The 14,748-nt window shown below is 45.7% G+C and overlaps 1 protein-coding gene and 1 long non-coding RNA gene across 2 annotated transcripts; both read right to left on the bottom strand.

Moving 5' to 3' along the window:
- Positions 1-2,050: 2,050 nt before the first annotated feature.
- On the bottom strand, positions 2,051-3,265 carry LOC144204527 (uncharacterized). Its single transcript, XR_013327908.1, has 3 exons — positions 3,119-3,265; positions 2,249-2,355; positions 2,051-2,161 (listed from the first exon to the last, which is right to left on the bottom strand). It is a non-coding gene; the product is annotated as an uncharacterized LOC144204527 (long non-coding RNA).
- Positions 3,266-6,480: 3,215 nt separating this feature from the next.
- Positions 6,481-8,417, bottom strand: sox1a (SRY-box transcription factor 1a). The gene has a single exon (XM_077728463.1). It carries the CDS (start codon positions 7,807-7,809, stop codon positions 6,520-6,522), a length of 1,290 nt encoding a protein of 429 aa, XP_077584589.1. The 5' UTR covers positions 7,810-8,417; the 3' UTR covers positions 6,481-6,519.
- Positions 8,418-14,748: the final 6,331 nt, after the last annotated feature.

The following is a 14,748-nucleotide window of genomic DNA, read 5'->3' as shown; positions in this document are numbered from 1 at the left end:
ATAGACATCCCATTCGTTTTGACAGGGAGGGACGAACTTTCTTTTGCTATTTCAAGGATATATTAACAATGATAGTATTATCTTCAGTCCATAGCTGGCTTTCCTTGTGGTTTGTCTTTACAATTTTTGGACGCGGTAATCAACCTACATGGTCTTTAAATTGAGGTGGTTCCTTTTGAATTTAATTCTTTGAATGCACATCCTTTTGACTGGTCCGAGCCAACGATACGACAAAAAGCTCCATTTTTTTGTGTGTCCCATTCAAATTGAATTCCTTCCGCATGAAATCCTAGCAAATTCTCATCAGCACAAGCGCATCATTTTAATCCAAGTCAAATAGCATATAAAGCAAGGTTAAATTGCTAGTGGCAATTATTCTGTCAGTGCTTCCATTTGTTGGCTTATCACGTTAGCAATAGCCCCCACCCCTCCCCCTCTACTCCAAAAAAAAATTCAATTACTTCAGTACTACGGTAAATAATTGAAGGTACATACGTGGCCTTGGACTTGAAATAGTTGAAAATGATGAATGAATAAAAGAAATCTTTGTGAAAAAACACAAATGGTTGACTTGCCCGAGCAACTTTATCATGGCGCAACAATACCATTCACAAGTATAGCTATGCACTTTTATCCAATCATACTTCTTCAGAACTCTCGGATAGAGTCAATAAAAGACGCGAATTCAGATAAATATCAATGCCAGTCACGTCATCTTACACAACCAAGATTTCTACCTTCAAAATACGGGCTTGTCCCACTCCCAAGCTGCAGGGGGCAGCATAACAAACACAAATGCTATGTCACACACCTTCTACAAGGCCTCACACTGATCGAAGCTATAAAAAAGTCGCGTTACACACACAAAAACACACATATTCAGTATTTATCAGAATATGTATACTTTTTATAATTTGACCCCCGGCAAAGGCCACAAGGCAGGCCGGACGGCTCTCCAAATGTGCGCCAATATTGTTTACAGGCCTTTGCGTGGCGTTTACAGACGTGGAAATACAGCCGCTTCTTGGAAAAGACGCCAAGAAAGGGACTAAGAGTATTAAGAGCGACAAGCTGGCTCCGGTCGAATGGAATGAATAACGGTGGGGGGAGCGCCAGAGGGGAGCGCCGGGGGGTGTTGGAGACAGGGCTGTTGTTATTTATCATAGCGCAGGCTTTTGCGGAGATGAGCGAGTGGGAACCAAGATTGTGAGCAGCGCCAGGTAAGCCAAATTAAATCAATCCAAAAGAGAAGCGCCGCTTACATCATTCACAACGGACGCATCGAAATTATATTTTTTAAAAATCATTCAAAGAACGGGGCTGAGCTTATTTACTGTTGGGAATTAACATTGTCACAAATTCGCATGGATTAGCTTTACTTCCAAAAATATTATAGGCCCAGTCATTTCGTCTCGGCCAATTTTGCACCTAAAAATCTACAACAACAATAACAATATCCAATACACACTTAAATGCAAACCTAAGCCAGTACAATTTTAACCCCAAACATGTTTTGACCCATGAGTACAAATGTGTCAAAATATAAACACCAACGTAAATGTCACATGATTTCCACCCCAAAAAATATTGCAAATGAAGTATTTACGTTCAAACGCAGTACTAGTTCCCACAAAGCAGTTACCCGTGAGCGCCAACTATTGGATCGTGCGCACAAGCATGAATTTGGGGGGCTTATTAACGCCTGCACATGATGTAAACAAACATATGCACCCCCCGCGCGCGCTCGCAGACAACACGACACGTTCACGCTTCGGCAAATAAATGAACATCGACGTCAACTGGATTAGGCGGAAAATACATTGTGATATCATTTATCTGATCATTAGGGACCAATCGCACTCCAGCTCAATAGCTATGGGGTGGGGGAGGGGGGGTCTTTAGGGGGGTGCCGGGGGGGTTATCAAAGGAATTAGAAGTGGATCAAAAATGTAAAGCGACAAGCATCTAAAACAGCAGCGGGAGCAAATTGATTGGGCTTTTTAACCATTAGGCACCATTGACGGGTGGCCCGTGAATCCGTCACCCCCGCGCCACCGCACGCTATCTTACCTCTCCCTGGGCCGCTCGGGGTTCAGAGGTCAGCTGGCGCAAAGCGCTATCAGCGCGTGGCAGGCGGCGGCGGGCGGGCGGCGTGGAGAATCTGAAGGGGAGGGGGAGTTAGCATGTTAGCCATCACAACTTTTTGACCTCTCATTAACCTCCTCGCTGTGTCTTTGAGAGTGATCACCTGTCAGGAGGGAAGGGGGCGGGCCTTGCCAAACCCTCCTGTGGCGTCCGCTGGGTTGCGGTGATTCGCCGCGGTGGCGCCATCCGTCTTTTCGCCGTCGGATCGTGCTGTCGAGTGGAAGACAATGCGACTTGGTTAAATGGGGGATCATAGGAAGTCACTTTTTTAATAATTAGCTTAGCGCCTCGGTATTGCGGATCTGGGGTCGAGGGTTCGATCCCGGGTGGACTCACGTTTGCATGGAGCTTTCGTGGGATTTCTCCGGGTACTTTGCTTTCTTCCCACATCCCCAAAACATGCATGCTAGGCTAATTTAGTACGTTAAAGTCCCACAAAATGAAGTCCAAATGAAGTAACGTTTAAAATGTTAAAAATCTCTTTTAACCTACAGTTTCAAGTCTGACAAAATGTTGAAATCAAATGCAGGAAGCTCTAGATTTTTGCTATATTATTTTAAAATTAAACAAATAATAATAAATGAAAGGTTTAGATTTTCCTGTCTTTTTTCTGCCATTGAACATGTTGTCTTTGTTGTCATCCAACAAATCTTAAATTAGGCAAATAATCTCCAAGTAGAAATGAAGCGTGGCTGGCTGATTGCTTGACATTTACTTTGTTTGCGAAAATTATGGGGATTGGCAACAGGCAGCGCAACAGAGCACAAGTTTTACATTGTTTATTTTTTTTCCTATTTTTGCTGAAAAAGAAACCAAAGTAAGAAAAATTCTTCTGCTTTAACCCTCTCCCTTTATGAAAACTAAGGTCGGAATAAGGTGACGTCAATCTGCAACGTAGTTGGCCGTTTGATTGATTTCCATTGCGACCGATCCTCTCGAGACGGCGGCGTGCATTTGGCTTAATTCCTCTCACCTGGTTTGAGTTGCCATGTTGAACGTGTTGACCAAAACATCATCAGACTTTTTTTCCGGGGAAATCTGTAAAAAAACATAAATAACCCTAACTTAAAAAGAAGCACCAAAATAATTCCTTCTTGGGTGAGAGGAGGACATTTGATAAAGTGTTTGACGGATGGTAAACAAAGTGTGCAAGCTCACCAACACTTGTTGCACTTTGATACTTGCACAAAGTCTCTAGCTTACGTAATGCTAATCAATTTAGTCACTATATTTCTTTCCTTAACTTTATTTTTAGTGTATGTAAATCTTTTTAGACTACTTATTTATGAGAAAGCTTTAAATCTCATGGGGTAGGACTTTGATTTTCTGCAATAAATGGACAATACATGTAATGTAAGATTATAGCTAAAGGCTACTTTCCATCTTTAGCTAACGTAACATTACAATAAAGGCATTCCAATAGATTAGATTTTTGAGGGAACCATGGAGTAGACCCCCCCAAAAATTTCACATCACCCAGAACTGGCTTGAAAAGAAGGCCCGATGTCTTCCAAATTCCAATTGTGTCGTTCCAACTATAAGTCAAGCACCCCCCAAAACCCACTGTAACGAATGTGAAGTCCGCATTGAAACCTGGAAGCCGACAACATTTATCTCGACTGGTCGACGGGCAACCTTTATCCTTTAACTATGACTTTTTATAGCGTTTTTTTAAATTTCCCGGCGCGGAGCAACAGAAGAAAAATGTGTGTAAAAGGGCAAAAGTTGGCAAATAAAGCAATCTGCGACCCCTCCTAACTTTTATTTGTGACGACTCTCTCTTCCACGTACGTCGGCCGGCGTGTTCGAGCGCTCTCGCCGCCGCTCGGGCAGATAGCGCCGTGGCGGTGGCGGCTGTAGCGGCGGCTGTGGCTGCTTCGGCGGCACGGCAGGATTAAGAGGCAGAAAGATTGTTAAACATGTCAACGTGTAATTGGCCGATAAGGCCCCTTCGGAGGCATTGGCTGGCCCGCTCGCTTTCTCTATTCGCCGCTAATCTCGCCCGCCACATTCGCTCCGTGCAATCTGTCTCCATAATCTTGTGTGACAGAGCGGCGCAGGCTGCCGCTTGATTTTTTTGTGTGTTTTTTTTTTTTTTTGCTCCTTTCCCGAAAAGGGGGAGGCGGAGACGTGCAGAAAATATGCAGAGGCGTGATAAAGTGACGCTAATTATCCCCATTTAGGACATGGCGGTGCAAGGGATCGCGCGGGGCTTTAAGCTAACCGCAGTCCTAGCAGGGAATATCAGTGGCCTGCACGCCTACAAGATAACGACGATGGCGTGCGCGCCAGGGTGCGTGTGCACAGATTTATTGAAAATAGTCAATGTTAAACAAAAAAACAAAAAAAGGAGGAGAGAGAAAAATCACACACACTTTGTTGTCATTAACGAGGAGGTTAAAATGCGTTTGCATCCCGCCATCTTGCAAATAAGACCTTATTTTGTACACTAAAAATGGAATTTTCTTTCTTGCAGGCAAAAAAAGTGAAGCTTTTTTTAATTTTATTGACACGCCTCATCAAGTGTGAAACAGTCAAGCCGCCCTTAACGATGGATTTCACATTAATTGATTTTTTTTCTTCCTTGAAAATGCATAAGTAGGCATCCACTTGCCCTCATTTACATGTGAATGGATATTAGTCCTCGGGCAATTAAAGAAAAATGCCATGTAAATGTCAAAACCAGCTGCGGGCCTGTCACAAATTCATGACGTCATACAGTCACTTTTCATTTGGGGACAAAATCATGTAAAAAGGATTAATTTAATTGGCATGAGATGTTGGTTTTTTTGGGTGAATTAAAAGGCAAATTGTCATCACGCTTGATAGAGATTGGCAGGCAATTACCCAGGATGCAACTGGTCGCCAGCCTCGGAAAAAAAAAAAAAAAAAAACTTTGCCCGGCTGAAAGTAAATGATGATATTCAAAATAATTATTAGCCAACGTCACTTTCATGTCGAGTCCCTAATTACAAGCCATTAAATGTCTCCATTTGATGATTACAATGCTTGAGTTTGGACAGATTTAGCCTGCATTTCTTTATAAAATGAAATAGGCTTAAATTGTCCATTTAGAAAAAAAATTATGTTGTCGGAAAAAGCATTTTGAATAAAAACGAGATCAGACAAAATTCCCTTCTCCATTCACCTCAATTTTCAAATTAATGCAACATTTAGATTCATATTTTAGATAAATAACACTGACATTTTGCAATATTTTGTCTAAATAGTTCGTTATAATAATGAGCAATTGTTTTGTTTCGAGGCACCTTTTAAAAAAATAACAAACAATAAGAAAAAGAGACGTAAATTAAAGTGTCCTCTCCTCTGAAGTCAGAGATTAAGAGCGATATGATTTATTAGCAACATAACACTAACAGGTGTTTTGTCGTGTGGGACCTTAAAAGATGACATTTTATGACTCCGTAACAAAATAAAATAAAATAAAAAGATTAACAATCACCGTGGCCTATTCGCATTGGCAACGACGAAAGATAATAATTGCAGAGATTTAAATAAAAAGGCGTAGGAATATTAAAAAATAATGAATGAAGATAAATCCTTCATTTGAAGGGGCTGCCATATAATTAACGTGCAAGAAATATATGGCGTTTAAAACATTATGGCAGCAATGGCTTTAAATTTGAAAAGCAATTTTTTTTCTCTTTATAATTCAAAGCAACATCTTTTGAAATTTATTCCATTTTTTCCGTATCATTGCAGTAAGTAGGAGAGCTTTTCACTTGCAGAAAAGCACATAAATTACAACAGCACGTTGCCAACTCATCCTTCTTTCTTTCCTTCCAATATTCAAAATATTCACAATTGTACAATAACAATAAGAGCGGGGTTTTTACAACAATAAAACGAGGCGCTGGAAACACAAAACGGCTTGGATTTTTTTTTAAACGAAAAAAAAAGTTTGTTCTTTTTGTTTTTTTTCCACTTTCTGTGATATTGACATTTTGAATAACTTACAGAAATAGCGAGAAAAAGCCCAACCGAAGTGCACCAGGCCTAACTTAGACGGCAAATGATGCTAAAATAGCACAAAAATATGAGCGTGAGTTCGACGCCCCCTCCGCAACACAACGACAAGAAAAAGTGGAAAGAAGAAAAGGGGAGAGGAGGAAAAAAAAGCTTCATTTACACGTGATTCTGTACAAAATGCAGGTAGTTCTTTGCAGGAGCCGAGCGAGCGAGCGAGCGAGCGAACGAGCGAGCTGGGTTAGAAAAGAGGTAAATATTTGGTCATGTGTTTCCTTCGCAATTCCAGCCAAAGAAGGAGGGGGACGGGACGTGGAGGGGCCGGATTCGGGGCCGGACACGCGGCCGGATTCACGGACGGTTTCACGACCGGATTCACGGCCGGATTCAGATGTGTGTGAGCGGGACGGTCCCGTTGACTCCGGCAGCCGCGGCGCTCTGGTAGTGCGCCGGCAAGGCGTGCAGTCGGCTCTGCATAGCCGGATCGGCCGGCTCTCCGGTGGGCAAGTACATGCTGATCATCTCCCGCAAGTCTCCCGGACAGGGGCCGCGAGCGTGCGGAGGGGCGCCGCTCACCGGCGGACTCACGCTGGGCTCCGACTTGACCAGCGAGCCCAGCGATCCCAGCGTGCCCAGCGTTCCCAGCGTGCCTAGCGCGCCCATGGCGGCCACCGCCGCCGCCGCCGCCGCCGAGGACGACGACGTGGAGGAGGAGGAGGACGACGACGAGTTGGACGACGACGACGAAGAGGACGAAGAGGAGGAGGAGGACACGCCGGAGCCCTGGTGCTGCGGGTAGCCCAGCGCCCCGTAGCCGGACGGGGAGGCGCTCATGTAGCTCTGAGAGTTCGAGATGGGGCTGTACTGGAGCGCGCTCATGTCGTAGCGGGACATCGGCTGCGGGTTGTGCGCGTGGTGGTGGTGATGGTGGTGGTGAGGGTGATGGGGGTGCGTGTGGGGGTGCGCGTGGGGGTGAGCGTGCGGGTGCGAGTGAGAGTGGTGGTGGTGGTGGTTGAGGGGGTGCGCTCCTCCGCCCGGGTGCTGTCCGAAGGCCAGGTGAGCCTCCTGCATCATGGCGGCGGCGGCCGCCGCCGCCGCCACCTGGCCCGGATAGGCGCCGTTGGCCCAGCCGTTCATGTGCGCGTAGCCGGACGCCGCCGAGCCCACGTGGGGACCGCCCGGGCTGTCCAGCCGCTGGCCCGCCGACGAGGTGGGTACGCCGACCCCCAGGCCCATCCCGCCTCCGGGTCCCACCCCCATCCCGACTCCCACGCCGCCCACGCCTCCCCCGGCCCCGGACAGCAGGCCGCCGGCCAGCGAGTACTTGTCCTTCTTGAGGAGGGTCTTGGTCTTCCGCCTGGGCCGGTACTTGTAATCCGGGTGCTCCTTCATGTGCATGGCCCTGAGGCGCTTGGCCTCGTCGATGAAGGGTCGCTTCTCGGCCTCGGACATGACCTTCCACTCGGCCCCCAGCCTCTTGCTGATCTCCGAGTTGTGCATCTTGGGGTTCTCCTGCGCCATCTTCCTGCGCTGGCCGCGCGACCACACCATGAAGGCGTTCATGGGCCTCTTGACGCGCTCCTGGTTGGCCTTGGAAGCGGCGTTGGGCCCCGGCGGACCGCCGGCGTTTTGGGGGACGGGGGAGTGGAGGTCGGTTTCCATCATCATGCTATACATTCAGGCGGTTCTTTGGGGAGGGTGGTGAAGCAGGTGGGAAAAGTTGTGGGACCAAAGATAAAAAAAAAATTAAAAAATCAAATTCAAATGAAATAAAAAGGGAGCGAGCAATATTCCCCCGAAAAAGTCCGAGTCGACGCGACGTCCTGCCGTCTTTCCTTCCTTGTTTTCTTCCTTCCTTCCTTCTTGGGCTCGCCTCGGGGAGCTAATACATATCTGAGCAGCAGCAGCAGCAGCAGCCTCACATCGGGCTGTGACAGAATGCGCACGCAGTGGAGCCGCTCGGAGTTGACAAGTGGCTTGCATCAGCGGCGGCGGCGGCGGCCATGTGACGCGGGCGTTGACAGCGCTTAAATCAGGCGACGGCGGCCAATCAGGAGCCGCCTCGCAGCCTCATTTGCATACGTCGGGTCAGCTGACTTCGCGAGCACCGTCCAACGAAAAAAAAAAGGGCTGTCATTCCAAATCGCCTTCAATTAATTTGGGATCGAGCATTTACAAATATAAACGTAAAGACTTGTGATTTTTGTTTTGTGTTTTGTTTGGGAGTTAATTTCTTTTCCGGACACTTAACTACGACGTTTTCGTTCCAAGATTTTACTCGTATGGTCTTTAGCAAAATTACATTTTGGCCTCGTCTATTTCCAAGCATATTATTGATTCGTCTTTGTTCGTTGTTGCATTGAAAATGATTTAGTAAACATGATATAAAACGAGAGAGATGCATCATATCATGCCAAGTATTTAGCGAGCAACTACTACGTTTTAACTTGATAAAAAACGATTTAAGCCTTGTGCATAAAAAGAATGAAATTGAAGTTATAACCCCACTTATTCTATTTTATTAAATTAATTTCGCTTATATTAACGAATCCAAAAATCAACATTTCGATATAAATACTCTAATTAAATATTTTCAAAAAAAAAACATTATTATAGTCATGTTTACCTGAATATTACTAAATAAAAAGTGAGAAAATATTTTACTGATAAGGAATAAAAATTAAAAACTAGAACAAAACACACTCAAACGAATTCAGACCACAGAATTTGGACGAAATGTTAAAATTGGACGTCTATGATGATGACATAAGCACACACACACTCACACACACACACTCCCTCACACTCACACACACACACTCCCCCCCCACACACACACACGCTAAATGATGCCATTTACCGCTCCAACTTAGCTGTCCAAAAAAAACGACAAGCGTCGATCATCCTCCCTTGCGATGACATTTAAACGTCCAAACACACCGAGAGCAATTCAAAAGCCGCCAACAAAAAACGCACGCATCAGAAGGAGAATCCACGGGACCCGGTCCGGAACCACTTCTTCTATTTTGCCGTCTACTCACGTCCACTCGCCTCAACTCGAATCGACTGCAGACAAAAGAGGGCCGATTTTCCTCCGATCTAAAAAAAAAAATCGGCAAAAGACCCTAACCCAAGCCCGCCGGGGGCATCGGAGCTTCCCTTCAAACTATCCGACGGACGACAAGTCGCCAGTGTGGGAAAGGCGCGGGAAGAATGACACTTTTCCATGCACACGCGCACACGCACGTGCACAGACACACAAAAAGATGACTATTCCAAGTTATTGTTGCTCTCTGGGAAATAAAAGGGGGACTCGCTGCGCTAGTAATGGGGCAGGGAAAGGAGGTGGGTGGTTGGGCTGGGGGGAGTCTCGGGGTGAGGGGGGAGGCCGGGGAGGCCGGGGTCTGGAGGGGGTCTTTTGTGCGTATGGCACAGAACAATAAGCAAAGACGTTTTCTAATAAATACAGCATTTGTAGCTCTCCAAGCATGATTGGGCTGGAGCGCCGCTGGTTGGGAAAAGGCAGCTGTGCCGCATTTGGGGGGGAGACGGTGGTTTGAAACATCGCCTCCCCTCTAGAAACCACCTCCACTAAACTCCTCGCATCCTGGAGAGGATACGGATGGATGGGGGACGACTTGGGAATGAATTGTGGTTTCCAGGTGGCAATGGTGGTGATGAGCCCCCAACCATCATTGGAGCTTCCGATAAAATGATGCTTCCGAATTTTGTTGACGTGTGAGCGAGTGCAGCTTGCAGACACATGTTTTGGACAGTCTCACGCACACACGCTAAAAGCGCGTGCGTGTGTGGACGTGGGCTTCCAAAAATACAAAGCACAAGATAGCATCAGCCTGTTAGCATTGTTGTAGAGCTGTTTACAACTCATAGATGCTTTTTTTAGTCAAACTGTGGGTAATATTGAGTCGTTAGGTTCATACAAATTGTTCTAATGGATGGGATTATGACTTTTAGATCATACTTTGAAAGGGAAAGTGGAATACACATTAAACAGCATGTCAAAAGCTTGAGTTGTAATAGCTTGACATTCAAAAGTAGAAAATGCGCATTTTGCTTTGAGGGCCCGATGGAGTGGCGAGGTGGACGGAGGCGGGACCGCGACGCCGAGGCCGGGGTTCCTCCTCCTCCGAGAGGGGATTGGGAGCGGGAGGGATAGACGAGAGCCAGGAGGGAGGCCAATGTCAATCCGCCGGCAAACAGCAGTGGATAATCATGGTCTTTAGGAAAACACTGTGTCCGTAATGCTATTACCCAGGATTACCTACTCCGGCGGCGGAAGGCGGGGCCACGCCGAGCCAGGTCGGGCCAGAGGGGGCCAGACGGGGCCAGAAGACACAGACGCTCTCCACAATGTGCCAGCGACCTTTCACATAATCTTATCATAGCCGACAAACCCGCGAGAAACATCTCGTGATTATTCCCCAAAAAGGAGGGGCCGCCCATCCAGACCTCCATTGGACGGAATTAAAGAGGAACTTGGCTGCCCTCCAAAACGGAAAAAAAAAAAAAATCCACCTGGCTGGCGAGTGTGGAGAAAAGATTGCCGTGACAAATGTGATGAGTCGCTAGTTGGATGCCAGACGTCATCTTCAAAAATAAATTCTACATTTCTTTGTCTGCTTTTTAAACGGCCAGTTTAAGATGATTCAATATTTATAAAATGAAGAACGTAAATAATTTCACTTAGCAGGGTAGATTGCATATAAAAATAATTTGCATTAGATGGAATATCATTCCAAATGTCTATTTAACAACTTCATCAACCTAAAGACAAAAAGTTAACATTAGCCTGCAGCTAATTTGGAAAATACCTTTGAATATGGCACAAACAAGAAGCCAAAGTTCACCCTACCCTACATTGTTGTACTTCTCATCGTGAACACTAGATGGAGCGAATCAATTAAACAAACAAACCCACTCGACAAACTTTTCTAGTTCGGTTAAAGACGACCATTCTGATTTCCGATGTAGCTATTGCGCTAATTTTCCAAAAACCCAATTTTGCTTTATGATGCATTCATTCACCCCAGCGTTGTAGATGCTAAATATGCTAGCAGCAATTACAGTTACATTTAATGCAATTAGTAAGCACCTTTTGATGCCCTCTTTCTCAGGTTAATCAAGCAGGCACATACGGAGTAATACTTTGCCGATTGGTCTGTAACAGGCGAACGCGGCAACTCGTAGGTGCTAACGCCGTTGTCACGGTGATACAGATGGGGGGGGGGTCTTGACAGTTCACTAACGCATCTCTAATTAGAGCACACACTAAGTCATTACTGATGTAATACAGTGTAACGCTAATGGCTATCCGGCCGCCCAAAGCCTTTCATTCAGACCTTCAAGAGAACGCCGGCCGGGGTTCTTTTCAAGTCAAATAAGAATGCACGAAGGAGAGAGAAGATAGGATGGAAGAAACGGGGGGACGAAAAAAAAAGGTGAAATATCTGACGAGGTCACAGCCCATTAGTGGACGGCTTTCCCTCAGCTTTATAGCGAGAAAAAAACAGCCAAAACAGCCAAAAAAGCTGACCTGACAAGAGAAACGTGTTGGGGAAAAAAAAAAAAGAAATTAAAATGGGCTTGTGAAGTTCCAGATATGGAGATTGAGCTGAAGTAAGAGAGAGAGAGAAGCACTTAAGCACTTAGTAACTAGTAGCTTCTCGCCAGATACTATATTTGATGCTTTTTGCACCTTTGGACCACTCAATTGCAACGCGATGACAACAAATATATATACACATAAGCACGTCATAGAAATGTTATTTGCGAGCCTCTTTGACCCATAATATTACTTCCCTTTTTGACCAAGCAGAAAATGTAATGTTGCCATTTCATAATGAGCCAGTTTTTGCTATGGGCAATAAGGCCGGATGCACAGGGTGCCACCAGTTTGGGGGGCACACAAAAAACAGCTAGTTGTCTAGACTATTATTCCAAGGCGCAAAATCAACCAGAACCGCCTCAACTTGATATTTGTATGATTTGACCACCAACCCAGCACAAACCTTATTCAAAGTAACATGTAGATCAACGGGCTAAAAAGGCATCTGTAAACAACAACATATTTCAACTGTAGCCTCAAATAACCACACAACATTGCAATCCGAGTTAAACTATGAAGTGCGACTTATGGTCCGTCAAATCCAGTTTAAAAGGTATTTTCAAGTCTAGCTTGGCTAGCAAGATTAGCATTGGTTTGGCCTTTAAGGAAAGTGCAAGACTTGAATACGACTTGAAGGACGGTCGTCAGCTGTCAAAGTTAGCAGAATTGGAAAGAAGGTCACCATCCCCGGGAGGGCGTCCCAGTCAAAGGCTAGCCTCCCTTAGCCTCCCTTTGCCTCCCTTTGCCTCCCCTTTACCTCCCTTTTACCTCCCTCAGCTGTGCCCTTTAACTCTCCACGTAGCCATTCAGCGCCTTACCTTATTTCCTGTGTCTTTGCCGCCATTTTGGCTCCTCTCGATGCATCCCATTTGCGGACACCTTCCAGAAACCAACCTACAAACACACACAAAAAATAAAGGATTAAAAATCTGACCACGCTCCCCAACATCACCAGTTTTTTTAACCGTTCTTGTCAAATGAAGTTTGTGCAAATGAGTCAAATAATTAAAAACGAAACTCCACGATTGTGCCGATAAGGTTTTCTTGGGGCGTCCATCCACCACTCCACTCCGTGTGTGGCAGATGCATATCCAATAGGCCCCGTCACCATAAAAGCGCCATTCTTATGTTAATGAAGGAGACCATTAATGTTTACATGGGGAATCGGACCTACAGAAGCCCCGGTCGCCCATTCAATTCCTCCTAAACGGAGGAGCATAATTAGTTCCCCCTTAAAGGCATATTCCATTGAGTCACAGGTGAGTCTGCCGGCTTTTGGCCCACATCTTGTCATTTAAAAGCCAATCACGTCGACGGAAAACGCCGAAAAGAGGGAAAATATTTCATCTAGAATTCTGCACAGATGATTTAGGTAATTTCACCACTTTTAAAGTGGAAAAAAATGAATATTTTTTAAAAGATTCTTATGCTTGGATGAGAGGATGTATTCCAGAAGACTCTACAGCGGAAAAAAATGAAGATTAAAGCAGAATATCTCAATTCTGTCACCATCCATTTCCATATTTTAGCTCCCAGGTTAGCAAAGAGCCAGATGGACTCATCCAGAGAGCCACATGTGGCTCCCGAGCCATAGGTTCCCCTACAAGGACACTTGTGGTGGCCGGCTTCACGTGTTGCCCGCAAAGGAGCGCACACGCGGAAGGTAATGGATAGGAGGCGGGCGGCCGGCCGGCCGGCCCAGGGCGTCTGTCAGGGTGGGGGGGGGCGAGCGTTCTAATCAGAGCGGTGGCCACACAGATAAAGGAGAAAATAATGAGTGTGGCATCGGGCCTTTCACCGCGCAACAAAAGGCCGCCGGATCAGATAGACAGACACAATGTGGAAGAGAAGGAGGAGAGAGAGGAAGAGGGGAGAAAGGGAGAGGGAGAGCGGATGGGGGGGGGGGGGGGGGGAGGAGGAGGAGACTGTAAACCCGTGTGTATGTGTGGACTAGCCACGTTTGCTAATAAGCCATCGTAACAGTTTTAGCAAAGGCGAGCGAGCCTGCTCCGATGGCCGTCTCCGTGACAACGCCCACGCCGTAAAAGTGGCGCCGACCTTCCTGTTGGCGCCGTTAGCGTGGCTTCATTTGCGGCCAAAGCGGGATCCCTTCCACGCAGCCTTTTGATTATTAATGCCTAATTTACACAGATTACACCTCTTGGATTATTGATGGCTAATTTAGCCCCAGTCATTACACAAACAATCCGCTATGGGCAAAAGCGGGATGGACGGGGAGATTTCTGGTCATTTTTACAAGTTTTGAAGGAGTCAAAAATAGTGGTTAAAAAGTGCAAGCTATGAGAAATGAGCAAGGAAAAGTCAGAAGAGGAAAAAAAAAAAAAAAACCCTATTCACAGACTTAATGAGCTTGTCGAAAGCTGAATAATTGATTTCTAATTCTAGCCCGCAGCTGTTGACCCAAACAGCGAGCGCCCCCACCGTGCCTTTTAAAAAAAAAATACGTTTGGGGGGGAAAATACGTGGTTGTACTGCGATTTGGCAGCATGAACTGCCGCCGCCGCCACCGCCGCTAACCAAACTCTGTCACGCCTACTTCACACTTTAAAGGCTTTCATTTTTGATGGCGGCTCCAAAGTTTTGACACTTTTTAGGCTGGCGAGCGGCCTTTCTGAGTTCTTGCTTTTGATAGCTTCATCTTCCCCGCCGGAATTACGTCGCTAAAACGTGAACTAAAAGGAGCGACACTGTCTATCCAAACATGATTTTTGTCAGAAAAATCAAAAAATGCTAATTTTTCCGCTTTTATTGCATCAAAAATGGATGTTAAATGGGTATATCCTATTTGCATGTTTTTTGGAGTATTTTTTGGCAAATAATAGTATACTTTTTTGTATCGCTCTAATAGGGACTTATATTTGCCTTCTACATATTTTAAATTTTAAATTAATTATTTTAATTTTTTAATTAAAGTTTGTGAGAGGTACTTGACATTCTAGTTCGAAATATTTGGGGGTTAGAGTTAAGGG

The sequence above is a fragment of the Stigmatopora nigra genome, chromosome 11 (assembly GCF_051989575.1).
Source record: "Stigmatopora nigra isolate UIUO_SnigA chromosome 11, RoL_Snig_1.1, whole genome shotgun sequence".
NCBI classification, from domain to species: Eukaryota; Metazoa; Chordata; class Actinopteri; order Syngnathiformes; family Syngnathidae; genus Stigmatopora; species Stigmatopora nigra.
Note: the sequence above shows the minus strand (reverse complement) of the source record. Positions and strands in the feature narration are given on the sequence as shown.